The sequence below is a fragment of the Arthrobotrys flagrans genome, assembly GCF_004000055.1.
Source record: "Arthrobotrys flagrans strain CBS H-5679 chromosome Unknown unitig_9, whole genome shotgun sequence".
NCBI lineage: Eukaryota > Fungi > Ascomycota > Orbiliomycetes > Orbiliales > Orbiliaceae > Arthrobotrys > Arthrobotrys flagrans.
The window spans coordinates 1,373,738-1,401,634 of NW_027137551.1; the positions used below are offsets into that span (position 1 = coordinate 1,373,738).

The 27,897-nt window shown below is 46.3% G+C and overlaps 8 protein-coding genes across 8 annotated transcripts; 5 read left to right on the forward strand and 3 right to left on the reverse strand.

Annotated features, from left to right (window-relative positions):
- Window positions 1-805: 805 nt before the first annotated feature.
- DFL_005767 (uncharacterized protein) lies at window positions 806-4,997 on the forward strand (the record flags this gene model as incomplete). The annotated part of the gene is made up of 5 exons (XM_067635076.1): window positions 806-1,757; window positions 1,820-1,849; window positions 1,939-2,628; window positions 2,686-3,018; window positions 3,073-4,997. 5 exons carry the CDS (start codon window positions 806-808, stop codon window positions 4,995-4,997), a joined length of 3,930 nt encoding a protein of 1,309 aa, XP_067489544.1.
- Window positions 4,998-6,245: 1,248 nt separating this feature from the next.
- DFL_005768 (uncharacterized protein) lies at window positions 6,246-9,254 on the reverse strand (the record flags this gene model as incomplete). Its single annotated transcript, XM_067635077.1, has 6 exons — window positions 6,246-6,783; window positions 6,982-7,693; window positions 7,744-8,067; window positions 8,219-8,557; window positions 8,617-8,719; window positions 8,772-9,254. The coding sequence occupies 6 exons, from the start codon at window positions 9,252-9,254 to the stop codon at window positions 6,246-6,248; spliced, it is 2,499 nt and encodes an 832-aa protein (XP_067489545.1).
- Window positions 9,255-10,015: 761 nt separating this feature from the next.
- On the reverse strand, window positions 10,016-11,015 carry DFL_005769 (uncharacterized protein; the record flags this gene model as incomplete). The annotated part of the gene is made up of 3 exons (XM_067635078.1): window positions 10,016-10,390; window positions 10,464-10,794; window positions 10,861-11,015. The coding sequence occupies 3 exons, from the start codon at window positions 11,013-11,015 to the stop codon at window positions 10,016-10,018; spliced, it is 861 nt and encodes a 286-aa protein (XP_067489546.1).
- Window positions 11,016-13,279: 2,264 nt separating this feature from the next.
- On the forward strand, window positions 13,280-13,853 carry DFL_005770 (uncharacterized protein; the record flags this gene model as incomplete). The annotated part of the gene is made up of 2 exons (XM_067635080.1): window positions 13,280-13,471; window positions 13,527-13,853. 2 exons carry the CDS (start codon window positions 13,280-13,282, stop codon window positions 13,851-13,853), a joined length of 519 nt encoding a protein of 172 aa, XP_067489547.1.
- A 2,808-nt stretch (window positions 13,854-16,661) lies between these two features.
- On the forward strand, window positions 16,662-18,239 carry DFL_005771 (uncharacterized protein; the record flags this gene model as incomplete). Its single annotated transcript, XM_067635081.1, has 4 exons — window positions 16,662-17,190; window positions 17,397-17,565; window positions 17,731-17,782; window positions 17,868-18,239. The coding sequence occupies 4 exons, from the start codon at window positions 16,662-16,664 to the stop codon at window positions 18,237-18,239; spliced, it is 1,122 nt and encodes a 373-aa protein (XP_067489548.1).
- Window positions 18,240-19,648: 1,409 nt separating this feature from the next.
- Window positions 19,649-21,216, forward strand: DFL_005772 (uncharacterized protein; the record flags this gene model as incomplete). Its single annotated transcript, XM_067635082.1, has 4 exons — window positions 19,649-20,131; window positions 20,197-20,679; window positions 20,739-20,795; window positions 20,857-21,216. The coding sequence occupies 4 exons, from the start codon at window positions 19,649-19,651 to the stop codon at window positions 21,214-21,216; spliced, it is 1,383 nt and encodes a 460-aa protein (XP_067489549.1).
- A 2,919-nt stretch (window positions 21,217-24,135) lies between these two features.
- Window positions 24,136-25,555, forward strand: DFL_005773 (uncharacterized protein; the record flags this gene model as incomplete). Its single annotated transcript, XM_067635083.1, has 2 exons — window positions 24,136-24,899; window positions 24,958-25,555. The coding sequence occupies 2 exons, from the start codon at window positions 24,136-24,138 to the stop codon at window positions 25,553-25,555; spliced, it is 1,362 nt and encodes a 453-aa protein (XP_067489550.1).
- A 1,318-nt stretch (window positions 25,556-26,873) lies between these two features.
- Window positions 26,874-27,420, reverse strand: DFL_005774 (uncharacterized protein; the record flags this gene model as incomplete). The annotated part of the gene is made up of 3 exons (XM_067635084.1): window positions 26,874-26,927; window positions 26,980-27,062; window positions 27,135-27,420. The coding sequence occupies 3 exons, from the start codon at window positions 27,418-27,420 to the stop codon at window positions 26,874-26,876; spliced, it is 423 nt and encodes a 140-aa protein (XP_067489551.1).
- Between the last annotated feature and the right edge of the window lie 477 nt (window positions 27,421-27,897).

Genomic DNA, 27,897 nt, shown 5'->3' on the forward strand with positions numbered 1-27,897 from the left:
GAAGATTCTACCGGAGGGCAGTATCATCTTGGGCATAATCGTTTGCGTTAGGTGTAGGCCCCGAATGAAATGTATAAATTTAGATTGGTTATAGCCCTGAGTTTCCAGCCAATCAATATATCGAAACCCGCGCGGCGTTCCATTGCTAGCAGTAAACATTGTGGGAGCCTGATTGCTCCGTGATTGTTCTTGGAATAGAGAATTTCCTTATTTGAAACCAAGAGTTAGAGGAGTGAATTGTCAAATTGATTTTGGTTGATTGGTGATGATGGATACTAGTCTACACGAAATAGATGGTCCTTAAATAGACACCGTACAGGATGAGGGAAGGAATGTGAACGGCATCATGTTGTGTTGTGGTCACGTGACCGCAGTGAAGCCCGAGCTGCCTTCAGGGCTGCAACAAAAGTGTTTGTGTGCACTGGGTGTCAGAAAGGCAAAGCCTTCGAACCCCAGGGTTGAAAGTCGAGAAAACCATTATTTTCTCAAATCTATTCGAATAATGAATATGCTAAGTGGGATCTGCTTGCGTACCGCTCTTTTTACATTTTTTCCCTACGGCTTCCGCCGTGCCGCCAACCCACCGTACCATATCTTCCTTCGACAAACGCCCTCTTTTAGAACAAGTTGCCTGGTTCGCCGTCTTCACGAGCCAATCGGAGCAAAGCTCGCTGGACCACACAAATCTTCAGCTATTACCGTCCTATCTGACGTGTATAACCCCCCTAGTTAACCTCGCACTAAGTTAGCTCGAAATCGCGAAACAGCACCACCTACACTTGAATCCCGGAAAGTCGACTAGGCTATGGCAGCGAAGCTCAGAAGGGACGATTACTCCGTCGGTTGGATCTGCGCTATCCCAATAGAAATAGAGGCCGCACGCAAGGCCCTAGACAAAATTCACCCCAAGCTTACTATTCCTCACGGCGACGAAAATTGCTACGAGTTCGGTGAAATAAACGGTCATAACGTAGTGATTTCGTGGCTTCCTCGGGCCAAATATGGGTTAACAAATGCTGCTATTGTCGCCACTCGCATGCGAACGACTTTCACAAGGCTGAGATTCGGTTTAATGGTCGGGGTCGGAGGGGGTGCCCCTAGTTCGTCGAATGACATTCGCCTTGGTGATCTAGTGATCAGCCAACCAACGGATCGCTCTGGCGGTGTCATTCAGTATGACTTTGGGAAGGCGATTGAAAACGGTGAATTTAAAATGATCGGGTCGTTGAACGCGCCTCCGGCCGTTCTATTAAGCGGAGTGTCAGCTATGACCGCTATGGATCAAGTGAAATTAGGTAGAAGGATTTCCGATGCGGCGCGGGTGATTGAAAACAAGGAACAAGAAGAAGGGAGCGGAAGATTTTCCCATCCAGGTCAAGATAGTGACAGGCTATTTCGCGGTAACTATCTTCACGTTCCCGGCGAGGAAGGCCAAAGAGATACATGCGATGCATGCGATGCATCTAATGTTATTATTCGCCCGAAGCGACAATACAGTCACCCGCACATCTACTACGGAGTTATAGCTTCAGGGAACCAAGTCATGAAGGATGGAGTTAAGAGAGATAAGATCAGTACCGAAACTGGAGCTCTCTGCTTCGAAATGGAGGCGGCAGGCCTGATGGATAACTTCCCGTGTCTGGTGATCCGAGGAATATGTGACTACTCCGACGGTCACAAAAACAAACGCTGGCAGCCGTATGCTGCGTTAGTTGCAGCCGTCTACGCGAAGGAGTTACTCCTTCAAATACCGGCAGGTATGGGCACCTTGTGGTGACAAATTATATGTGATTGTGCTAAGCAAGATCTCGATCTATAGCAAGCAAGGATGAAACCGAAGTTAGTGCAGGTACAAACCCCTCTGGATTCTCCCGTTCGGTCTTATCATGCCGCTTTATGATGCGTCAGACTAACACACGCAACCTAATAACTTTCAAGGCCAAAAGATAATCAAGGAGATTAATTTTGTTGTTCCGTTACGCATACCGTTTCCTCGGAACCCCACGTTCGTCGGGAGAAAGGAAAAGCTCAGAGAAATTCATGAATATTTCACGAGAACAAAATCTATAGGCATACCACGCATCTTTGCACTTACCGGCACCGGCGGGATGGGAAAAACGCAAATTGCCATCGAATACGCTTATCAACATTATGGTGCTGATTATACGGGTGTTTTCTGGGTGTCCGCAGTAAACGAAGACACCACGCGAACTTCGTTTATCGATATCATGCAGTGTATCGTCGAAGAGCAGGCGAGAATAATGTGGCCGGAGTCCACCCCTGACTACGAAATAGTCAGCCTGAAACTCGGCATACCGGGCCTAGTCGATAGCAGAGGAAAAGTTACCGCCGATTCAGAGACTATCAGTAATATTCAATCAGCCTTATTCCGTTGGCTTCAACTACCTAGTAACAATAAATGGTTGTTAATCTTTGACAACGCGGACGACCTGGAGGATGTTGATCTACAAAAATATATTCCAAATCATGGCGGCGGGGCTATCCTCATTACTAGCCGCAGACCGGAGTTTTCGCACGGAGCGGAACAGACAGATCTGGGTGGGCTGGATAAGGAGAGCGCGATAGAACTTTTATTAAGTTTGACGCATATACCTGATTCTCGAGAAGGTATGGCAGCAGCTAACACTACGACCCAAATATCATTCTAATTTTTCTGTCACCCAGCCGTTGAAAATGAGTTGATTGCTCTCGTCGAAAAGTTGGGTTTCATGCCTCTCGCGATCAGCCATGCAGGCTGTTTTATACGCCAAACGAAAGTTTCATTAGGAGGGTATCTGCTGCATTATGACACAGCTTTCATGGACGCGCAAGCAAGAAAACCGAGATTCGGGTGGAATTATCGGAGCGATACGGCTTCAACAACCTGGGAGATATCTTTCTCAAAAATTGAGGAACAGAATAAAGAAGCTGCATTGTTGTTACTGATCTGCTCATATCTCAATTACGAGGAGATCTCTGAGGATTTATGGGAAGATGAGCAGCTCGACAAAATCGAATGTAAGTACTTCTACCCGGGTCTTATGAATATCATAGCATTAATATTTCGTTTAGTTGAGAATAGGATTACGCTACTTGCTTCATATTCGCTAGTGAAAGTAGTCAGCTTGAGAGCTTTCTCTATCCATCCCGTCGTACATTCGTGGGCACGAGAACGTCTACAGCAATCGGAAAAGCTCCCAGTTTTAAAAAATGTTCTAACAATTCTCGGAAAAGCCAGTCAAAGGCAGAGTAAATTACGACAGAGTAGTAAGTGGGACGCGCGTGAGGAGAGAAGGATTGCATCTCATCTAGGATATCTTCATCGATACTTCGAGCCTAGCTTCTCGGAAATTTTTCTACATGACGAAAGGGCCGGAAACAAATATTTATTTTTCGCATTCGGCAACATGGCCTTAGTCTTCAAGAACCAAGGCAAATACGACGAGGCCATGCAATGGTACGAGCGCGCGCTTTCTGGCAAAGAGAATACATTAGGCAAAGATCACCCATCAATACTCAATACTGTTAACAATATGGCCTCAGTCTTCAAGAACCAAGGCAAATACGACGAGGCCATGCAATGGTACGAGCGCGCGCTTGCTGGCAAAGAGAAGGCATTAGGCAAAGATCACCCATCAACACTTGATACTGTTAACAACATGGCCATAGTCTTCAAGAAGCAAGGCAAATACGACGAGGCCATGCAATGGTACGAGCGCGCGCTTGCTGACTATGAGAAGACATTGGGCAAAGATCACTTATCAACACTTAATACTGTTAACAACATGGCCATAGTCTTCGACAAGCAGGGCAAATACGATGAGGCCATGCAATGGTACGAGCGTGCGCTTGCTGGCAAAGAGAAGACATTAGGCAAAGATCACCCATCAACACTTGATATTGTTAACAACATGGCCATAGTCTTCGACAAGCAGGGCAAATACGACGAGGCCATGCAATGGCACGAGCGCGCGCTTGCTGGCAAAGAGAAGACATTAGGCAAAGATCACCCATCAATGCTCGATACTGTTCACAATATGGCCTTAGTCTTCGACAAACAAGGCAAATACGACGAGGCCATGCAATGGTACGAGTGCGCGCTTGCTGGCAAAGAGAAGGCATTAGGCAAAGATCACCCGTCAACACTTAATACTGTTAACAACATAGCCTTAGTCTTCAAGAACCAAGGCAAATACGACGAGGCCATGCAATGGTACGAGCGTGCGCTTGCTGGCAAAGAGAAGACATTAGGCAAAGATCATCCATCAATACTCGATACTGTTCACAATATGGCCTCAGTCTTCGACAACCAAGGCAAATACGATGAGGCCATGCAATGGTACGAGCGCGCGCTTGCTGGCAAAGAGAAGACATTAGGCAAAGATCACCCATCAATACTTGATACTGTTGACAACATGGCCATAGTCTTCGACAACCAAGGCAAATACGACGAGGCCATGCAATGGTGCGAGCGCGCGCTTGCTGGCAAAGAGAAGGCATTAGGCAAAGATCACCCATCAACACTTGATACTGTTAACAACATGGCCATATTCTTCGACAAACAAGGCAAATACGACGAGGCCATGCAATGGTACGAGCGCGCGCTTGCTGGCAGTGAGAAGACATTAGGCAAAGATCACCCGTCAACACTTAATACTGTTAACAACATAGCCTTAGTCTTCAAGAACCAAGGCAAATACGACGAGGCCATGCAATGGTACGAGCGCGCGCTTTCTGGCAAAGAGAAGGCATTAGGCAAAAATCACCCGTCAACACTTAATACTGTTAACAACATGGCCATAGTCTTCAAGAAGCAAGGCAAATACGACGAGGCCATGCAATGGTACGAGCGCGCGCTTGCTGGCAAAGAGAAGGCATTAGGCAAAAATCACCCGTCAACACTCGACACAGCTAAGAGGCTACGTATTCTGGCAGAACAAACAAGCGCACCAAACCAGCCAAGAAAACGGCGGCATATCACTTGCACTATCGCTTAGTTATCATTTCGGCTCATAGGGATGCTATCTACATAACTATTCATTAAACGGAATAATTCAAGTGGGTGTCAACTAGAATAATTTCATTAATTAGTTGTAATTGAACTAGACAGGAGACAGCTGTATGAAGCGGAAAAGCGGATATAGACGGCTGAATTACGTAGTACATGATTCTTTGTAGTTATGCTACCTGTGTGCCTAATAATTCTGTACAGGATGCTTGCTTACACAAACCGCGATGCCGCACAATTAATAGGACATACTAAATAATAGTGTTGGAGAGGGTGAGTCTTATCAGGCAGTTGGATCGTGAGGCGGTTATCCTATCTTCGCAGAACTCTCTGTGGGGCCGTTGAGGCTATTCATACGACGCAGGATTTACGCGGCGTAGGAAACCTCCACGTGACCCGATTAGGTAATCCTGCGCGTATATAACGAAACCCCTGGGCAGTATAAACTTACGTTTCATTTTCATACTGTAACAAGCTATATCCCCGGATGCGGCTAAGTAATCATCGGCCTTCCCTTCTCGTAAGTCTCGCCCTAGAGAACAATTCAACCGCATGCGAAACAACTAATATATTGCAGCCTCGTTACCCTTTGTACTAAATTGTATTTGATCATCGATACAAGGTCGTGTGCACTTTTGTACTCTGTTGAAAGACGAAAACATATCTGCGCTATATGCCAGACGGTCTGCAAATCAAGCAATGGAACGAAAAGGGTAAAGTATCGCGCTCAAAGGGAAAGTCCAATGTTGACAATTACAACACAAAAAATTACAACCAGAAAACCGGCAGGCTGATTTGCTAAGATTTCGGCCTGTCATTACATGATGTGCTCGCGGACGGCCGGGGTTCGATTCCCCGTCTGAGAGATCTTCTTTTTGAATATTTTCTGATTTTGTTGATGTGTCGTCGAGATAATATGTTTTGAGTTCCTTGTCGAACAGACTCGTTTTTGCCAAGCCATCTCATTCGAACTTTCCCAGACCTTTATGACAAAAAAAGCAATTCAGCCCGCCAAGTGTACATGAGCGTTGTATGTATGAAATCAAGTGTTCCTAATCGAAATCCTTCATCCGTGGCATTAGCAAATAAGAAATATGAAAAGAGCCGGAAAGCCAATCAGATATCGCACACAGTGGGTATACGCTCGATATCGGAGCTAATCAAGATTACGAAGCGCTTCAAGTAGCTCCGGCATTTTACTGCTTTGGATACGGCGTGATGGCGCAAAGCCGTAATCTCAAAGTGGCGAGTACGCGAACTCGAGCAAAGAGGAAGAAACTAGATATTGGGGTTGGTGGAGCTGTACATAGGACATGTGTATATAAGACTGTGGCGAAGAAGATGAGGGAGCGGCTTGAGGCCGTTGCTTTGAACCAGAGTTAGGCGAACAGAAGAGCTTGTCGAAATATTCAAGATGGCAAGATTTACTAACCCGTATAGATGAAATGCTTGCAACTTCTTCATGGCGGCAGAAGCTCTCCACATGGCCGACATTGCTGACTACATCCTTGACGTTATTGGCCGCGTCTTCTATAACATGATCAGCATCGCTTGATACATCCTCTGTGGCGGTCTCCACCTCGCTGGCCGTATCAGCAATATCTTCGGTGGCATCTTCGATGACTTCCGCAACCTTTTCGACGCCTTCATCAATGGCTTCCGTAGCCTTCTCCACTCCTTCGTCGATGGCCTCAGCGGCTTCCTTAACTTCCTTTGCGATATCTTCTGCGATTAGAACGATTATTGCGCCAATATCTTCCAAAACTTGCGGAATTCTTGATTATTTCCACAGCTCGCTAAAGGTTGCTTTGATGAATTGAACAAGATTGAAGTTTGGCTGCCAATTGATATCGATATCTTGGCCCAGAAACTTGCTCTCCACTTTGACAATGATTGGCGGACCATCAGAGATCGACCCAGAGAATTCAATCTTGGTGGTATTGATGAGTTCGGCTGCTGCACCGGCGATCTACTTGCCGATGTTGAGACCGATTTCCAGAATATCTTCAGCGAAACTTGGTGAATGCTCCTCAACTAGATTGCAAGCTTGGCGAGCAAGTTCGACCTCGGTTGTATTGTTCTGGGCTGATCTTAGAGCTTCTTCGGCGGCCTTGAGAACCTTGTTCTCAGTGCAAGTACCAAGACCAGCGAATACTGCTTCCGCGCTTGATACCATCAATCGAGCCGTGAGTTCTCCTGCCTCAAGTGCTGTCCAGGCTAGAACAAATTCATAGAGCTCGGTGGAGCCTCGTTCCGCAGAATAGAGTTTTTGAGTTGCCTCTTCTATGTGCGACTTCTGAGCTTTCTTGATTTGTGGGGCTGTGGTTTGTGCAGCATCAACACCGTCAGCGGTTGATTGTGCAACCGATTCGAGCTCCGTCTCCGCAGTTCGGATGGTTGCTTCCGCCGCAAGGGATCCCGTACCTTGAATGAGCAGCTCCGCTGTAGAAAGGACACCTCGGGCAACTTCCAAAGCTGCATTAGCTGCAACCTGTTCGGCAACCTTGGTCACCTTCTCTGCGACGAGGTTAGGCATGTCCCATATTGGAGCTTCGCTAATACGACGGTCAAGATCTTGGACATCGGCATCAATAGCCTGGACTAGCATTCGAACACCTTCGGCATTCTGACGAGCTGCTTCTGGATCAGATCGGGTATTGCCAAGGTGGTTTGCGATGCATGTCGCTTGCGATGAAATTCGTCTTGTGCAACACGGATGCTCTCGTCTCGATCACGTTCTACACGAGCCAGGTTGGACTCTGCTGAGGTGATTGCTACGGCTGCGTCATGGCGAACGCGATTCAATTCAGAAATAGCTTCCGCAACGAGCTTTTTGAATGCAGTTTCAGCTTCTTTGAATTTGCCCTGCGGGTCCTTTCGATAGTTACCAGCAGTGGCCTTGGCTCGCTCGAGTTCTGCTGTAACAGTATCTCGCTTCTTCTGCCATGTTTTCTCGGTTTCCTCGAGCTTACGCTGCGCAACCCAGTCATATTCTCTCTCCTTCTCGGCTAGCCTTCTCTTTGCCGCATCAAAGTCGGCATTCTCATGCACGAGTTGATCTGTTTATCGAGTATGTCCACAATATGCTCCATGATATGCTGCTCCGTAAGACCATATACCGTGGAGTCCGCATTCGCGAGCGACTTCCAGTCTTTAAAGTTGATTTCGCCTACTAGCCTGGCTTCCAGTTTGAATTTGAACCAGTCCGACAGTAAAACATCGACCCAAAAGTCAAGCTTGGGTTTTGAATAGATCTCTGCATCAAGTCGTATCGCCGCTGATAGACCCAAAGCTCTACAGCTCCGTCTATCAGAAATTTCTGCTTCCCGGAAGAAATCTCGAGATGGATGATGGGATCTGCGCCAGCAGCGCCCTCAACATTCAGTGGACCGAGATCGAAATGCTCAATTGTGGTCATGATCTTGACCATGAAGCCAATGGTACAATCGAACTTGGTCTTCTTTCCGAAGATGATCACATCATCCTTCAGAAATGCACCTGGTGGGTAGTGTGTCTCTGCGATCGAAGCACCCGCCGACGAGTATAAGTCTAGCTTACTGAAATCAGCAAGTGTGGGCCCGGTTTCGGAAACTCATCTTCTCAAATACGTGATGCAAAGCCAACAACGTCAGAAATACCGAGGTCTCTGATAGATGCTGCGAGGATTTGCCCTTTGGGATTCTGGCTCAACTTCATGGCAACTTTGGCTTCCTTTTTACCAATCATGAGCTGTCCGGCTAACCCAAAAGAACGTGGCATATACGATGCCGATTTCGAGCGCGCAGCCTCTGACAATGACGGTCTCGCCAATGCCACACGGGTTCACCCAATCGCTGATCATCTGCGCATACGCCGCCGCGCCAGATATGCCGGCTTTTAGGTCCAATGAGAATTCGAGTGGGTCCGGCTGAGTATCGACTCTGACGTTTAGAAGGGCTTTGAGAACGAGTTGAATATCTGCACCCTCTTTCGCAAACCCGGGAGCAAGCGGAAAGGTGTATGCACGGCCCCCAAACGATATAGTCCTCTCGCCTGATAGTATGAGTCCTAGACGGAGACCGCCTTCACCGTAGCTTGCCGATAAAACCATTCCCTCGACGCTTCCCCGCATGAGGGACTCCGGTTGAGGGATACCGTCGATAGCTGCGCACAACTGTATACCCTTTCCGACAGGGTATTTGAACTTATCGTACGAGCCGCTCGGATTCCCCTTGTTGGATAAGTGCGAGGCCTTTGACGGAGACATCGAGGAAAGATCCTCTGAGATCCTCATTCAGTTTGCCATATCTCCTTGGACCTCGCCGTATAGCTGGCCGTTGGTCTTTTCCGTGAAAAGGCCGACATTCATCGAGCCCACAGAAAGACCATTCGCCGGTGGTGGAGAATTTAGTAGCTCTGCTACAAGAAAAATAGTTCTTGCTCCCGATAAAAAACCTAGCGTTTTCGATGGTGATTGCGCCAGCGAAAGCAACGCCTGCGGAGGAAACGAACAGAGAAAAAGAGTCGAAAACCACATTGTGATCAAAGACATCGAGATCGAAACCGCTGGTCTGTTGGAATATTTTACTTATATCTTGCAGACTTAGATTCCCAACTTAAGCTTGCAGAGAATAGTCATCTATGCGTGAAACAGTCTGGCCAATATAAAGGATCGTCTGCACACGTATGACGAAAGGCATACCTTTGGAATACGAGCCCGAAGTGCGAACCATAGTATTGTTCAATTGTAAAGCAGCCTCTAACTGGAGATAAATATCCGAGGTAGATGATGCTTCCGACAGTATTCCAGTAAATTTCACCTCGGAGAGCTAGACAAGTATTAGCTATCACGCGGTGAAGGTGACCATTTGGGGCCCCTGGGGTCTTACCGTTAACCCTTTTATCCCAAAGCAATCTTTCCAGCCCTCATCGGTCAGCGACACGAAGAGCCCATACTGCAACTCTACTGTACGGAACTAGTACTCGGCGTTCAATGGAAAGGCAGGTCCCGGTAGCGTTAGGTTGACTCTACCAAAGAAGCCTTATCCGGTATGAGCTCAACACCGACTTGAGTAAACTCGAGAGCATCAAAGATATCCACAGAACAGTTTTCGAAGGATCCGCGCAAGACCAATCGTGGAGGAACAGCCAATTGTGTCCAACTCCTAGCGGCACCGAGATGTGCGGAAACGTGAAAGGCTGGCATGTCTTGATTGAAAAGTCTATGATAACATCGGAGGCAAACTGAAGAGGCCCTTTAAAGATAACATCCGCCTGAAGGTATAGGCCGCTCGTGTGGAGGTAATCCGGAGATATTGCAGCATGGTAGAGCTGAGGCTTATCGAGAATGATGGCATCAAAAGCACCGCCCTTGGCATCTTCGAAGATAGTGCTTATAGTAATCTGTTCAGTTGCAAGCATGATAAGAGTGGGGATAGAGTTCGGTTGCGGTACCTCAGAAGGTCTGTAACCTCACTGGTATATTTCCGAAAAGATCAACGTCTCCGATGATGGCGAAGGCCTCACCCAACTGGAAGCTATCCACACCCGAAGGAGGGCCTAAGTAGCTGCTTCCACGCTGGTCGAAAAGACTTTTCCTCTCTGGACCTGCCGCTGGGGTGATAGGTGGCGTCAAGATGTTTGGTCTAACATTGTATAGTCTTGATGTGGGTTCTCGAGCCTTCTCTACAGCCGAAGGAGCGATAGGTAGGGTGGATGACGATGATTTGTCCGAAGTACTTTGTGGTAATACCACGAAGCTGCCATCCGCTGCGATAGTCGCTACGACTTTGTTGCGGACCGCCAAGCTGTTAAAGTGGAAGCCTGATACAAGTCGAGAACTTGTCAAGTTTTTCGAGGGTTCTAGTGCTTACCAATGTTGCAAATCTTCAAGGGTCGGTGTAGGTACCGCGTCGGGGGTACGAGCTCGTTTCCCGCCCGGGAAATCTTGAAGAGGTGGATTCGGCTTTTTGAGACCTGTCGCTTTTAGGGTGTAATCCAGGACTTGATTTCTTAGGAAGTTTTTCATAGATCTGATGGGTTTTTTTGTGGATTAGCGAGATCGCTTTGCATCCACCTTGTCCAAACCAATCTGAGATGGAGGGTGGGATTGTTTGAGACATCCAAGCATGGTGAGGGTGGCAAAATCGAGCACCTTCTCTCGTGACTCTAGAGGCTTAACTTGGGAAATAACGCCTAGGGTGGCGAGAAAAGGCAGCATATAATAGAAAGGTAAGGTATCGTACGTTTCTCAGAACTCGTATATACGTACTGGGGATAGTCGCGATGGCTGGCAGAAATAAAAGGGTCGTCAATGTCACTATTTAAGTTAACAGAGACCTTAGCAATACAAATGGTACCTTAATGCCCATCCCAAGCAAGCTGATGTCTTCGTCGGCGATCGATGTGAAGAACAGACTCTATGCTTCAGATTGCGATAATTAATCCTTTTCAAAATGGGCAACGGATGCGCCATCTGTAGAATGTCTGCTATGTCCGAAACGCCATCTTCGGCCGCAAGATAGTGTATCCTAGCTGAACATACACAATATTCAGTAGAAGGTATATGCCAGCAGGCGTTCGAAGTTCGCGACGTGACATTTCGATAGATTAACTTTGACGGACGGACGCAAAGATCCGAGTCATCTAGCGCTGGAATGCCGCTGCATGCACAATGAAATTGCCACCTCAAATGCCAGGGTGTGGAGGGCTGGATGCAAGGGTGAAAAGAATATGGACCATCATGGCGTTTCGTCTATTGGTAGAATGGAAGCAAGAGGGGTGCAGGGTCCGTTGTTTGATTCCTGTCCAGGTACGGGACGTTGGCAAAGGCCACGCGAGCTGTCCCTGATATTGTTCTTGGACAGGCTTGTACTGCGCCCAAGTGCTTTCAGCCAGCCACAGGCCCTTACCGTGCATGGTCCATTGCAACGTATTTTGGAGTGCGAAACAAATCAAACGCAACAATTGGCCAGGACATCCACAGCGCACTTGTTCGCGTCCGGACTTTGCACTGCCGGATATGTCTGCCACTTTTTCTGATCTTGCATAATGAATGAGTACGAGTGCACCCTTTGTCGTCCTATTCCTCCCACACTAACATAGCTGCCGATATCATATACTTCAGATTGTCATTTGAATCGGTCCTCTTCTTTACATTCTCCTTCTTTATCATGCATATCCCAAACTGTGGTCGTGAAATCACCTCCTTTACATCCTCCTCGTTCGCCTTATTTACCAAACACCACAAGCACGAGCGACTCTCGCGCAAATGGGGAAAGCATGGAAGAGGAAGTACCCCAACCACGAAAAACGAGAAAGCAATCCGGCCCTGTGAAATGGGTCAAAAGTACCGAACCGACCTCAAAAGCCAAAGCTCTGCTATTCAATCTTGTTCTTGTTGACCAAGCCAAGAAGCCGAACACCAGTAAGCATGCACCGCTCGAAGGGCGGCACCTCCAAATATTCAGCGGCTCGATTTCAGAACCTTTCGATTCCCTCGACTGCAATACATAGTAGCACTGGCAAGAAGCCTAAAGACATAAATAGTATCGTCTACGTCCCAATGTGCTCCTTGTGGGCACTAACGCTTAATACAATCGAATGGCCGGAGCAAAGATGGTATGTTTGATCAAATATCAATGATCCCCCTTCCTGCCAGGTACCGTAGAACTGATCACGCCGTTGATATAGCGATCTATGCGACCCTAAAGCTAATATGGTACCGGATGAGCCTTCAAATCTAAGAGGATGAACCTTCCGTTCGTTAAGAAGAGGAAGAACAGTCGCGAAGACTTCCGGGCGTTTGGCCAGGATCTTTACGTGTCTGTACGAGATGACACAGGTCAACTGACTGTATGCTGACTGAGAGAAGATTATAGGACGGTAGAAGGTGCCAATAGCATCGAAAATGACTAGGTAAACGCCATCAATGCGATTCCTTAGGGGGGAGGTTCATTCAAAGCTGTTCGTTATCAATCAGCGCCCGCAGGCAAACTACTTGTAAGGATAACAGCGACTTGGGAACACCGATTCAAGTTTCGGGAGATAGGGATACAGGATTTCTTCAAAGATTTCATCGATAAGATTAACAAGGAAGAGACAAGCAATAGGATTACAATCAAGTTGACAAGGACGAGCAGCTCCCTGCCGGATACTCATTTGTAGGTCTCCATCGCCCACAGCGTAAATGTCAACCATGCGAAGAGTGCTCACGTTTGACAATTGCAGCTTTCCGAAAATCCGCTCGGCCCGTACAAGACGTATATCAGCGAAATTGGTCACCATGAGTACATGGTATCCTCACTGGCGGACTGCTTCGCAACACCAGATGAGGACAAGGTTGCTTTGCGGAGAGGCTTGGACATTCGATCTCTACCGATGAGCAAGTATTTGGATAAAGACTCGATAACATGGGAAGGTGATCGTAATAGACAGCCACCTCAATTGAACCGGAGCAATAAGATTATTTTGAACCGCGGACGAGTAGCCATATAGCCCAGGAGTTAGTTGTCCGTTCATGAGCTGACCCGTATTTCAGGCAGAACTCAACGAAAAGAGAAACACGGCCGGAGGGATGTCGGAGGTGAAAATGCGCAAGAACGGAGGTCAAGGTTACCAGCTGACTACTATTCCCGACGACCCATTAACAAGATCAAAAATCGAAAACCCCATGGGCGAACGAGCCGGCGGCTCGGTTCAGAAGGAGAGAATGGGCCAGGAATCGGCAAATGTCGTAAGTGCACCTCGACCAATACCAGAAAGGGGTTATCTTGCTACACGTCGCCAACCTAACTCTGCAAGATCGCGAAAACACCTTGAGATGGAGTTGGATCCTTCCTACGACGAGAACAGATCATGCCGATGAAATGAGAAGCAGGTGGCGGATCGGAAGAGAGGATTCTACGACCAGGAGATACGAAACGGTTGTTATACTGCCGAGGTATGAGAATATATTCACTTTCCGGTCCTGCTCTCGGACTCCCTTGCAAATTTGTGTCATTTTCCCCCAACAAGTACATATATGTGTGCTAACTGTCCAACAAGTGGCTCCATCTCTAGGGTAGTCTACTTTCAGTTCCGTTACCGAAGCCCGACTACAAGAAGGAGACTTTTGATCCTCAGTCTACAAGCGGTCAGATATTCGAAATTTAATCTCAGGAACGTCAGAGACCAATTCCGCGACGATGAGGTGTGTACCACGACGACGCATCGATTTCATCGCCTTGATCCCTTAGACAGCTCACATTGGGCGTTCGACATATAGATACGAAAAAGCATGGCAAGGACTCTTTGGAGAGGAGGACAACCTCAACGAGAAACCTTTTGAGCTACGCGGATCTTTAACCACGACTGGTCATCCCACGCGACTGATAAAATCTACACAACCGAATGGGGTCGCGAATGCAAATCAAAATAAAATTAAAATAATACTACAAACCAAATTCGAATTCAAATGGAACGGCAAATGCGAACGCGAACCCACGACAACCAATGAAACCGTTGAAGAGTCAAGAGCTCGCTCCTTTCCTCCACGATGTCATTCTCCTCTCCAGCCGTTATGATGTCCAGTCCATACCAATGGGTCCCAACGAACGTGAACTGGCGTATAGGTTTTGATGGATGCGCTATCAATTCGACTACCACGTCAAGTTCGACGCCCCGGTCAGCAAAACCCTAGGCGTGCCTTTTCCAGAATGCAAAGTGCGGTTCTACCCGTTCAGGAGGATGCTCTATCACAAGGTCGGACACGATCTAGATTCGCTCTTGTGGAAGCGCATGCTAAGCGAGGCGAGGGGGGAGACCCGGATTGAACTTAACGGGACTAAACTTATTAGTCAAAATTCTTCCAGAATAGCCTTATGAGATTGTGAATGTCGATCCGACCGTAGGGCCGCGAGGAGCGCCAACAGATAAAACAAGGACTCCAGCAACAATCCACCAGTCAATACGAGTTCACTGTTCCCACTCGGAACTTGTCACGAGTATCCTTAATTTCTACAGCCAACTATTGGTTCTTACCGGTATTCCTAACCTGTATATGTCGCCGATAAATACACGGCAGTAGGTTCCGGTTTAATTCTACCGAAGCTAGGCTCTCTATAGTAAGGCTGTCTATCCGCAGGTAGGCATCCCGGATAGACCCAAGTTGCGTAAGTTTTTATTTCTTAGTAAACTCAGAAAATATTTTGTTATGTTATGGAAGGATATTTGGTGTAGTAATTAGTGAATTGTTTTATAAATTGTTGAAAATAATCGATATGCTTTTAGAGATGAGAAATCCGGAAAGCCTTCTTTGAGAGATAGCCATGATGGGGGGTACGTGATCATAAACCAGAAGAGGGAAAACGTAGCCAAATAAGTACGTAAGTTAACCGTAGTTGTGTACAACGTTTCAAAGGGTAGTGCGCATACGACGAACAATTTCACCCATGGATATTAATTCCACATGCAATCATATGATGGAGGGAATATCAAAGCGATAATTGGACGATCTGCAATAATTAGATATGGGCGTGACATGGAGTTGGATCTAGATTTGGAGACTTCTTTCGTTTTCCGCCGATCAAAGAGCCTCGACACCGCATTATGTGGTATTTTGGGAAACAATACGGATTGTTAGAAGGGGCCGATTGTATGCGAGACGTCAACCCCAGTAGAATTCAAATAAATGCGTTAGTATTATTAAAGTTCCGATAGCTTTCCACAATTCGATCCGTTTCGAAATTTTGGCCATTGATTCATATCTTTGCTCCCCTATTGTAGCGCACGTGGTGTCTTCTGTTACTGGCAAATGTCGCATGGTTCGCCTGTAGCCGATTGATAGGCGAACAATTGCCGATATCGTTATCGGATCGGTAAGATGTAAATATATCGGTCACGCCCAGGTGAGGCGCCAACCCCCCCCCCCCCCAAAAAAAAAAAATTAACACCGAATTCATGAATGATATAAAGGCTTCACGCCAAACGGGGTTGACCGCGTTGATCGAGTTCAAAAATCCAGGCCCTCATACGTGCCGTACGAAGCATTCGATTGCATTCGATATTCCCATTAGAATTCGGTCTCACTAAAACTGGTAACCGGGGTAGGCCTCTGCAGTTTAGCCGTTGTACCTTTGCAAGCCTTTGAAAATTTGCACTTTTAAGTTCTTTCACATAAAAACTTTAACATTTGGTTTAGAGATTTTTATTTTATTTTGCTATTTATTGGACTTTGCACTGGATTTGACACTGGATTTGACACTGGATTTCGATTTCATAGTGGATTCAGATTTTACATTGGATTTAAATAATACGCTGGTAGGAAGGTAGATAGGTGGGCATATGGGCACGCTTTTGTTTATTTAACAGTAGTATGCGGAAGCATGTATTCTATAAATTTAGTGAAAATCGTAAATACCAAATCAAGTAATTCGGACATATCTTAGCCCGCCCAGAGGTACCTCCCCAGCTACCAGTGTTTCACGTTAGTTGATACAATAGCATACAACTCCATTTAAATTTTCGTTTCAGCACACCGCTCGATGTGTTATGAATTTTTGCAAGGGCTCAGTTCCATCCGTACACTTTTCTGAATTCATGAAACGTCATCCGCACCAAGGTCGATATTGCGTCGAGGATTACACCCAGGCATCTGGTTCAGCTATTCCGAATTTCCAATTTCACCGTATACGAAATGGCCGCGAATAAAGAGCATCCAAAAGATAGGAATACGGCAGAAACTTGCGAAGCCGTAAACACTCGCTCGCAGTCTCCACGAATATCATTAAGATCGGCCGGTTCTAGTACAGGACATGAAGAAGAGTTTTTTCGTGACGAAGATCGGTCGATAGGGGTATATGGAGCAAATAGGCAGGTTCTCAACCCCGAACTTAACGTGGACGACGGGTTCTGGGCTCCTATACGTTCCGACTCAGCCGCCGCAGGGGTTTGGAACGCATCAGAGGAGGCTATTATACGATTCCTTGATGAGAGGGCTTTGCGGTGGAGTACCCTGCACCTCGGAGTTGTCAATAATTGCACTGCAGTCGCAATCATTTACGAGAGTGGCGGCTGTTGGGAAGAAGACGGAATTGTCACCGGGTTGCGGAAGAGCCTCTTGCCGGAAGGTCTTTTCTCGAAAATCAGATTGCTCAAGCCCAGAGCAGCTAAAGGAGCGGCACTTGGCTCTGCAAGCTATGCGAAGCAAGCAGGGTGTGGCGCTCGTATAGGCGTAGCAGGGGTGTGGTGGTCCGCAGGAACTATAAGCGGTTATCTTGCAACCGAGGACAAAGAGGAAGTATATGGGCTTACGTGCCACCACGTCCTATTACCGACGAAGCCAAATCCGGGTTCTGAAAAGAACAGCAATCGGTGAGTAATACTTTGCTGCATGACATATAAATTGCGTACTAATGTATCGTTCAAATAGAATACCCGGCATTCCTTGACAATGCTGGTGCTATCCACGAAGCAGCATCCCCGGGTTCAATCAATCTTGCGGTTGTACAGCCTCCATGTGGATACCACAAAGCCACCGTCGATTCTTTGAAGACGATGAAGCAGGAGGCAGAGGAGCGTTTAACGGGAATCCAGAACAAGTACGAGATCCTCTGCGAACCCGCCCCGCCTGCATCCCTAAAGCTGTAGACCGATAAAATCGTGACATTAGAAAAACATCTGTCACATATTTCCTAATTCGTGAGAGACTTCGAGGAAGTCGTCGCTACCTCGGGGTATAGGGTTGAGCTAAATACCGAACATAGTTTAGACTGGGGGATTTTTCGAATTCCTCAGCACCGCGTCCGTGTAAACATGGTGAGCCTGTCGCTTCCGCCAAACCGAAACGAGTTTGCTAAGTGAAACAATTTGCTGATTGTACTGATTGGCACAATATTAATAGGTTGACACAGAGCCCGATAGGGATGGCCTCTGGAAGTCCTTGAGGTCCGCGCCATGCCTCCAGCCCGAGATCAACGATCTGGTCCTAAACGTGGAGGTCGCTAAGATTGGGATGAAGACCGGTATAACATTTGGTCGAGTTAACGGAGTCATGGATCCTATCAATCTCAAAGAAAACGGGCGACGGACGGAGGAACAGTGTATTGTAGGTTTGGAGAATTGCGATAAGCGGTTTTCATCCGCCGGAGATTCAGGCAGCTTCGTATTCAACAAAAAGCTGCAAGTAGTTGGGATATTAACTGCGGGTTGTGACCACTATGATAGATTAACGTATATGACTCCTATCAGACTTGTTCTGGAGGATATTCGGTAGGTGATGGGGAAGAGTTTCAAGCTATTCATGACCGAGTAGCTAGATGCGCACATAGCTTTCGCTTTGCGTATATACCGGATAAATTATGTGTGTTTTTTTGGTTTTAAGCAGGAGACAATAATTTTAGATGGATGCGAGAATATCGAATACATTCGCTATCCAGCTAGCCTTCACGTCTAGATTTGTCAGTCGTTTTAAAATGCAGTACAAGATATATCTATATGTAGATAATGCGTATGCCCTTACATTATAATTATAACCATAGTATGTATAGACAATGCAAGGTATGAGTGAGCATAATGCATCACTTCTTAACGGGTGAGAGGTCCGGATTGGACCCGTGGAATTCGAGTGTATCTGATTTCTTGCGCAACATATTCACCTGACTGCGAGGGCTAAGGCAAGTCACTCACGTCAGTATATAGTATTCGATCATGTGGGTCTAGACTAGAGCTTTCTTCGATTGCGCGAGATCTTGCGGATGGCAGTGGCTTGACGGATGACAGTGGGAAATGCGCACCGAGGCTGCCGTACCATTCGATCCTTGTTCGTTCATGGCCGTAGTAGGTCATTTTCGTAGGAATAAAAGGAACTTGAAGATGTCTATTTTCGTTCGGGACTCTTCTTTCGGCGGCGGCCTCCTCTGCGGTCGCGGTCCCTAGAAAACCGAATGTTTAAAACATGTTAGATTGTTGAACCAACCCCTGAATTTTATTTTTTTGAACTTCGCAGGTCTTGAAGGTAGATATGCATGTATGTGTATCTACGTTTATAGTGTTGTTGCAACGGTTGGGTGAGCCGTCCAGGCTGGTCTCGTCCCCAGTCCAGGCCTCAATGCGACGTTTTGTTGAAGTGTCGATCTAGTCGATATGCTATCGAATAAGAGTTGTGATCATGTGATCCTTGCGCTTAGAAAATCATTATGAGGAAGATTGTGAAAAAGATGAGTGAACCTAGATGCTGCGCTTAGTACAAGGTACTGATTTGGAGGTTGTTTCTCGTTAATGCCCCCGCTAGAGGCTTGGGCTTCAGCTCAATGCAATGTGCATACATGTCGCTGACTTCGTCAGTCCCAATGTGTATCGTACTGCATTTCATACGCCCCGTCAACAGGGGCTAAGCCTTAATCACTAGTTTCATACCAGACTGACAGCCTATCACAACTCGATATTTTACTTTTGTTTGACTAATTCTCTTCAACTTTCCACGATGAATTTAATACCCATGAGAACACTAATCAAGATTACAAGGTCAGCTCACGTTAGCATCCGACAAATTTGGAACGCGCAACACAGCCGCAGCTTGGCTTAATCTTGGCGACCAACAAGCAACACAAGAAGGACCCTTGAGACGAAGTTTGGTTGTGGGTAGTCTGGCTGCGCGTCGTAGGTATATAAAGTGGTGACACAATGCCTAGTTATAGGTACGATTATTCTAAGACAGGCGATCATTGTCCTACGTCAGTGAACACAATCTACATCACTTGCCACGAAATGTATTCGAGTCTCAAGCTCTCCCTCTCAATATTTGGGCTGCTGACCCCAATCCTCAGCCATTCAAAACCAGTACCCCAGCGGGTCATCGGCGTCTCAGGCAGTCCAGAGCTGATTTGCTCCCTGAGTGCCGCAGATCGCAGTACATGGGATAACAGTGGTGCTTCTGTCTTTCTTGACAATTTTGTCCGAGAGCAAGGGGTTAGGAATTGGGCCAATAACCTTGATCAGAGAACAACAGCGGGAGGGACGATAGCGGACTCGAATTTAGATTGCACTGATCTTCGGACTGGGAACTGCCGGTCACCGAATGTCCTTTGTACTCAATTTACACCGCCGCAGGTTTCTTTTATCAGAAATGCGATGTTTACTTGTCATAGTTTACTTCGGGCTTACCAGGTATACACCTCTATACACACATCCGCGATTTATTCTCCTTGACACGAATGCTAAATTAATTCAAGGAGGAACTCCAAGACGCAATAATCAACGAAATCCTCATGGCAGGTGGCTTAGTCTCGGACTTCGGACAACCAGCGGAACAAGGCTACAGCATCTTCGGCGTTCTAGCCGGAGCATTCACCATTGCAGCCGCTGCTGGTGCTGCAAACCCCCTTATCGGCGGATCTTTAACCGCAATAGCTGGCATATTCGGCGTACTAGGATCATTCCCCGATCCAACAGACGCAGACAACCTCCGAAATGACATTGATGCACGGTTATCGCAGGCATTCACGGCTTCTCGAGATCAGGTCTCGACGTTGGCGCAGACGATATTTGGAGGGGTTGATGATACGTCATTGCTTGCGAGACTTTCGCCGCCGGCGTCTAATGCGGAGACTACGGATGTTGGGAGATTTTTCTCAGGGGGCAGGTTTCTTATTCCTGCGACGGTTAATCTTGATATGGAGGTTAGGGCCGTTGCGGATAGGGGTATACGATTGGTTGTAAGTGTCCGATAAAGATCTGTGAAAGCGGATGTTCAAAGGCTTATAAATGATCATAGAGGCAAGCACTTGTTATCCGTGCCCTTAAGACACAAGGTTACTTTGTTTGGATCGATGTAAGTTCACCCAAGTTCCATATTTCTCGCTTAACAAGAGGCTTACAAGATGCATCTATAGACCGGCGCAACCACTTTCGAAGCTTGCACACCAACAGGCTCCCGTTTCATGAACGAAAAATGCTACAAGATTGTAAAGTTCGCAGATGGCCTACAATCCCGAATCCAGGATATTCCCGCCGATACTGTCTTAAAATTCGGCAATGAACAGTATAATATCGTCATCGAGGATTTTTACAACAACGCGGAAGCTTGCCAGAATGCGAACCCGAATTCGGATGGACAGGCTCAGTTTGAGGGACTCCCTCTGGACGGGAACTTGCCCCAGTGTTTTTTCAATATGAGGGTTAGGACGGGGATGAGGTGTATTTTGTGTCAGATTTCGAGCTGCGGGGAGTTTATATTGGATCAGTGTCCCTAGTTAAGGCATCCAAATGCGACTTTTGAGTTTACGGGATTTTTTCAAAAGCTTATATTTTCGGGAGTTATTGCGGGTCCCCGAGTTTTATATCAGGTACATTTGCACTGAGCCTAAACGTTTCTTTGTAGATTTTGTTGTCAAATATATTAAAGTTGTATAATCCAATTATCAATTTTTCGGGTGGTTCAAACCCGTTAAAAATGAAGCCTAGCGGAGCGGGACGGGGGTACGAGTTCGCCTGTTTCAATATCTGTCCATGTGTTGGCCCCGACACGCTCCTGCGCACTCCCGCTCCACGAGCAGCCATCAAAAGAATCACTCAAAAAATCTACAAGACGATTACAAAGACGGCTACTAAGACGGCTACAAGATTTAAAACAACCGTTACCACTATGACGGTCATGAAGACAACCACCGAAAATAACAAAGTGATCATACCGGAGCCCAAACCTCCGACCCTCGTATAACCGTGGCGGCGGCGGCTATGGTTACTAGCCATACACTATCATCCGCGAAAAGTTCTTGAAAAAGCATGTCAGACTGGAATATCAGAAAAGGACGGAGGGCAAGAGCCCGTTGTTGTTGCATGTAATACGGGCAGCCTCGAGACCAGGAGCAGATGCGGGACACGTGATGTAAATTTAATTTGATTTTCGTGAAAAATACGGGCAAGTGCCTTTCGAGATTCTGAATAGGATAGACCAATTCGATATTGCAATACGAGTATTTGCCAATTAGAACCCATGGCTTAGAATATCTCAAAGTATGAGAGTGATTTGCCTCGCCGGTGCTTATGCTACTGCAGGCAACCCTCGAGGACGGCACCACGACCATATTATTACTAACATAGCTTTCACATCATAGAATACATCGGTGCACCTCTCTGGGTCTCGATCTTCCTTCTAAAGTACAAGCTCTTAATTAGTAGTTTTCTTTTAATCGAGAACCCAGGACGTCAGGGGCGCCAAGAACAACTCCGATACCGGCTAAGATGATTTTGATCGCGAATTAGTCTTCTTTAATACAAATTGTTCCTAGTATGCAAACGGTAATAATAATAAAATCAGAATAATCTTGTATCTATTGTTTTTTGGTAATTATAATCTCAATGTGTCAAATTTACTTGTCGGCAACTATTTTGGAGATGGAATGCATGCCCGTCTGGAATAGAGGGGCTTATATCGGCGGACTTGCCGGTACTATACGAATTATATTCCCGAGCCAGTCATACCGATGCATAAATATATATCATCATGAAGAAGGGTCTAGTTAATGTACAATTATCTTTTTGTTGTTTCTCGCGATGTGGGTTTCGTGCGTGTAACGTCGAACCCACACGGTGGCGTCAACCAGCCTGTGGCTGATCGCAGGACCTACACGTGACCTTGAGGTCTCACAATTTCGAGAGAATAGACAAGTTCTACATCAGTTTTCCATACGTGTGTTTCAACAGTATTTATATTATACCCGGATATAGGCCAACGTAGGAATTGCACAAGCGCCAACTTCCACCGCTCGAGGGTGATATATCGAATGGTAGTATGACCCCCTAGTCGTGTATTGGCGCGACAATAATGCGTTATACCCTTAAAAATTACGTTTTCCTGGCCATTTGAGCACCATGAGGATGGTATTGAGATGAGGCGCAAGTGAGTATGCCGATATGCTGGCGGCTGGCCTCGAGACTACGACCCTTCTATGGAGTCGCAGCACTCGACCGATTTGTGTGTTGATGCATGTTTGTCTTAGATTAGCCAAAAAGGTTATGTCTGTCCTCAGCTCGCAAGTAAAATCCTCAGCTCAGCCGTTTCTGATGTTCTTTTCTAAAGTTCATTAGTTTGCCGGTAGACTTGAAGAGGCATCTGATATTCTAGCTCTGTAAGGTGTAGCCGCAGTTGAAAAGACGGACAATATAACCGGTCTGAATGATGGCTTTCCGTGGTTCGAATCCTCCCGTGGGCAATGATGTGATTAGAAGAACGGTAGCGTCGTCAAATCAAACCCAGGATGCAGGTTGGATGGTGTCTCGCTACATTCGATACTCGTTTCAAGAAGACATAAATTGCCACTCGCTTAACGTGCGTTGCGTCGTACAAGGAGCAGAACGTCCAAACAAATAGCGCACATGCGCGCATTTGAGTTCGCGGTTTAAGCCATTGAGGGTTAGATTGAACTTAATATATTATCAAATTCGATATAGTATCCCGATACGCTCCTTGTAAGCCATTAAAGTACATATATCCGAACCCCCTAGATTAGGATTGTTCAGGCGTAACGAGATTCGCTTGTGGCCAATCTCTGCTCCACTTAATCCTGTTAGCCGAGAAGGCAGGGATTTCCATATGAAAAGCACATCCAATAATTCTATTGGTATTTCGAACGCTATATGGAGGTCGTCGAACCTTAAAAACATTTGTGTTCGGTGGTTGCATGGTCTGGTTACCTAGGTACCTTTTTTTGGGTGTACAACACAAGCTCCGTGTTATTTTTGTTTTGCTAGCTGGGTGATGCAAGTTTCTGCTTTTTCTAATACAACTAGATTTGAAGACTCTCGATGCCTCTACAATCTTTGGTTAGGAGACTATATCCGCGCGACGAGATTCCCGATGATCTATATCAATGGTGTGTTCAACTTAATTGTCAGTCTGAAGCGGCCCATAATCGTTCAATGGGCGAAGCCGTGGCATACAACATCGAAACCGCGACAATGGGGTCTTATCAGACAATGTCTATATAAACCTCTCATGAAGGTCGATGAAAGCACTCTTTTTTCATCACCACGAGTGCTTCCAGCGGCTCCTTGGCCATAACTATTTAGCAGGACTCTACTGCTTGTGCACTCACTGATCCAGTCACTCTTTGACCGCGTACTATTCTCTCCTTAAGCTTCTTCAAATCAAATCTAGACACTCTTTCAAGATGCATTTTTCCTCTCTTTTGACAACGGCCACTGTTGCCCTCGTTGGGCTCTCAGACCTCGCATCTGGCCACTTGGTCATCATGGATGCTTGGGGAAGCAACCAACCCAAAATCCACGGTTACGGTCTCGGATTCAGTCAGAAAAATGATCGAAAGGATCCGTTCGGGCGCATTCTAGATGTACCAGTCTTCGACCGAACGGTCATCCACGATAGAAATAACGCCACCTACCTTCAGAACGGCTGTGGGTTCTCGGGCAATAGCGTTGGCTTTTGGTACAAAAATAATAAACTGGCAGAGTGGAACGCACAAAAGCGTAAAAAGTTCTTTTTCGAACACAAAGCTAACCCGGTAGCACGTATCATCGTGCCAAAGCATGTCGAAGCTCTGTCTCTCCAAGAAGGTCAGGGGAGGACCAGAAAGCGCTTTAACGTCGACAAGAGTACGGTCAAGACCGGTATACCCAAGGTTGCCGCTGGGAAAACCTTGGTAGTTTTAACACGTACACTCAAGGGCGTTCCCAGACTACTCAACTGCAGAATCGACTACAAGGGTACTGGGCAATCCTGGACTAGACAGCTCAAGAACATCGGCTGCGCCCAGCCTGGTCAGGTGGTCACCCCGGGGTGTTCGCCAGCAAAGCTCAGCAAGGTTTTCAATAAATTCAAATTTCAGCTACCGGCAGACTTGAACTGTCGCGGGACTTACGGACCAAAAGGTGGTGTTAAAAACATCTGCATAGTCCGCTGTCAGGAAGGTTCCCTGTAAGAACTTACCCAAGTGCATTCTCAAATCCCATCCTCTTAGCTAATTCTTTCATAGCAACGGACCATTTGGTGGGTGTATTCCTATCCAACAAAGAAGACCAGCAGCTGTTAAGACAGTCGTGGTCACGAAAACGGTCAGCGGGAAAGTCACTCAGGTCACTCAGTTTGTCGCAAGGACAACCAAGAAGCTCACCGTTCAACCAGTGAAAACGGTTACGCAAACTGTTGTTGATACTATCACACAGCGTCCTCAGCCGACCAAGACTGTGACCGTTCGGGTTATCACTGTTACCAAACTTCCTTATACCTATACCGTCTACGTTAACGGCAAGCAAACAACTACTAAAGCCACCAAGACGAACCAAGTCGTAACCGAGACTATCACCATCACCAAGACCGCAAAGCCTGTCATAGAAACTGTTACCGTCATCCAAAAAGATGAATTTGAGGACGAAATCGGCGGCGGCGACGACATCGATGACAGCGATCCGGATCTTGAAGATCAGCCTGAGGATGACTCTAACGATATCCCTATCGATGCAGATGACGAGGGACCTAAAGACGATGAGGATGATGGTGAAGATGATGATGCTTCGTTTGAACTTGACGAGGACACAAACTACTATCGGAAGCTTAGGTTCCGTCGAAACTAGACGCTCTAGCTTAGGCTGGCCTCGGAAACGAGCTGCCAGAAAGCGCCAACTGCTTCGGCCGTTGCTTGTCAGTAGAGATCCACCTATAGTAGAAAGAGGAGTTTCGGAAGCCGATTGGTCAGAATTTATTTATGATTTATATATCCAGATTGAGATAGAATATGCGAGATAGAATATGCGATTGAACATTGAGCTTTGAAGCACCCGCTGGGTCTGCAGAATGTAATAGATCCAGGATCCTTGTTCGGGGCCGGGATAACCAATTAGGACGGGCTTCGGTGCTCCCATTTGTCTCTGTCGTAACGACACTTAGCCGACCAGTCCGTTTGCTTCATTTCTCATGAAGGCTTTGAATGAATTTACGCCACAAAGGGGGTGCTGGTTCCGATATTTAGCCTATGGCGTTTTTTATCTTGGATTGAGCCAATTTTAGAGTTGAATTGTTTGGCCGGTGTGCCATAGGGTGATACCTGTATGAGTAGGGCTGTAATTTGAACGGTGGCCTGGTTTTGGTGGCGTGTCGTTTCTTCATAATACTTGATCGATGGATGGCCGAAAAAAAGCTGCGTGGTGCTTTCTATGGTGGTTTTCCTGCCTCGAATTATAAAGGTATTGATTCTACGTAAGGTACATAGAGATAACTGACAAGCTGGCTAAACGGATATAAGGATCGGTTGAAGAACCCAACCCGGTTAATTCGAAGAGTTTACAATCAAGCTGGGCCTTGATGGTGTGGATGCCCGGTACTGAGAGCATGCTACCCTTAGTGAAGTGCATCTCAAAAGTACCTGTATTGCGTCGTCAATAAGGTCTATAGATATCAATGGCTAGTGGCCGTTTCTTTTGTTACAATCGCGCACTCTATTGCACACGGATATTCACTAGATCGCCAATGGTTGTTGGTGATAGGTGATGGTTAATTCAACATTTGTGCATGTTTTTATTATTAAAGTCGGTTGTTAGTATTTTGATATAAATTATACATATTTACATTGATGTAAATATTTTTGTGCAGTCTAAAACGTTGAAGGTTGAATGATCATAGTCGATTTCTGATTTACCAGAATAAAGATAGTAGTCTTGCTGTGAAAATTGTTTCGTTTGAAGAATAGTCACAGGATTTTCTAGTTGGTGTACAGGATTAAGTCTAATTAAAAAGGGTCTGAGTAAGACAACGACGAAGAAAAGAAAGAAACGCGTGCAATGTTCCGTGGAGTTTCAAAAGATTTCTACAATTGCCATGTGCTCGTGCTCGTAAGATGGCCCGGCAGCTTGTAAGCCTATTGTATCCAAATTTCGGTAGCATCGAAATAATCGTCTACAAAAGGCCGCCGAGAGCAAGGCATGGAAGACCAACGTTGAGAATGCCGTTCTGTAAAAGTTAGCATCAAATCGTGCGATGTTGATAAACATTGAATACATACTTGGGTGGTACCACTGTCCTGGCAGCAGGCAACGTTTTGCTTGCACTTGTTGTTGAGGAAGTTGTTGACGGGGACGAGGTTGACTAAGTCCAGCATTAGATGAGACTCTTACTTAACATGACTATTTCTGGAATATATGTTCACGGTAGACTTACCAATTGGGATACTGATGTCGCTGCACTTTCCGAAAAGACCAACTTTGCCTAGGACATTTTGAACGTTCAATCCAAGCAAGCCAGCAGCGTCCCCTTGAGCGCTCTCAGAGATGTCGACATCATTGCAGCAGTTGAGCTTCATATCCTTCCCACAAGCCTTGTTTGCTTGAACCATGGTGACATCGTTGCCGGCTGGAAAAACAATTCCTTTGCCAACAGGTGAGTTTGGAAGAGCAGTAGCACCGAGGGTGAGAGCGATGAAAGCGAAGAGAGTGGAGGAGTGCATTTTGTAGAATGAAAGTTTTGAAATAGCTGTAAAAGGCTAAGTAATTTGTATATTGGTAAAAGATTGGAGGTTTTATTGCAAACTGGTGATTGTTTGAACAATTAAATGCTTGGAGATGTTGATGATGATGATTTGAATCCAAGGTGGGTGAAATAGGTAGGCTTATATACCCGTTCGTTGGCCAGAAAGGAGTACACAATTTCGATACTCTCCAGGGTCACCGCCATCAAAGCCTGGGAAAAACTGAGATAGGCGCACGATCGAGAGGCTATCATGAACTTCGTCGCAGGTAGAATACAGGTGGAATACAAGCGAAATACAAATGGAATGTAAATGAAATGTACATGAAACGCAAATATTGTACAGGTAGAATATCAGCGGAATTCAAATGCAGGGTGGAATCTCAGGATAATTCGAATGCAAGGTGGAAAATAAGTGGAATTCGAATCCAAGTGGAATCCAAACGGAATTCAGGTG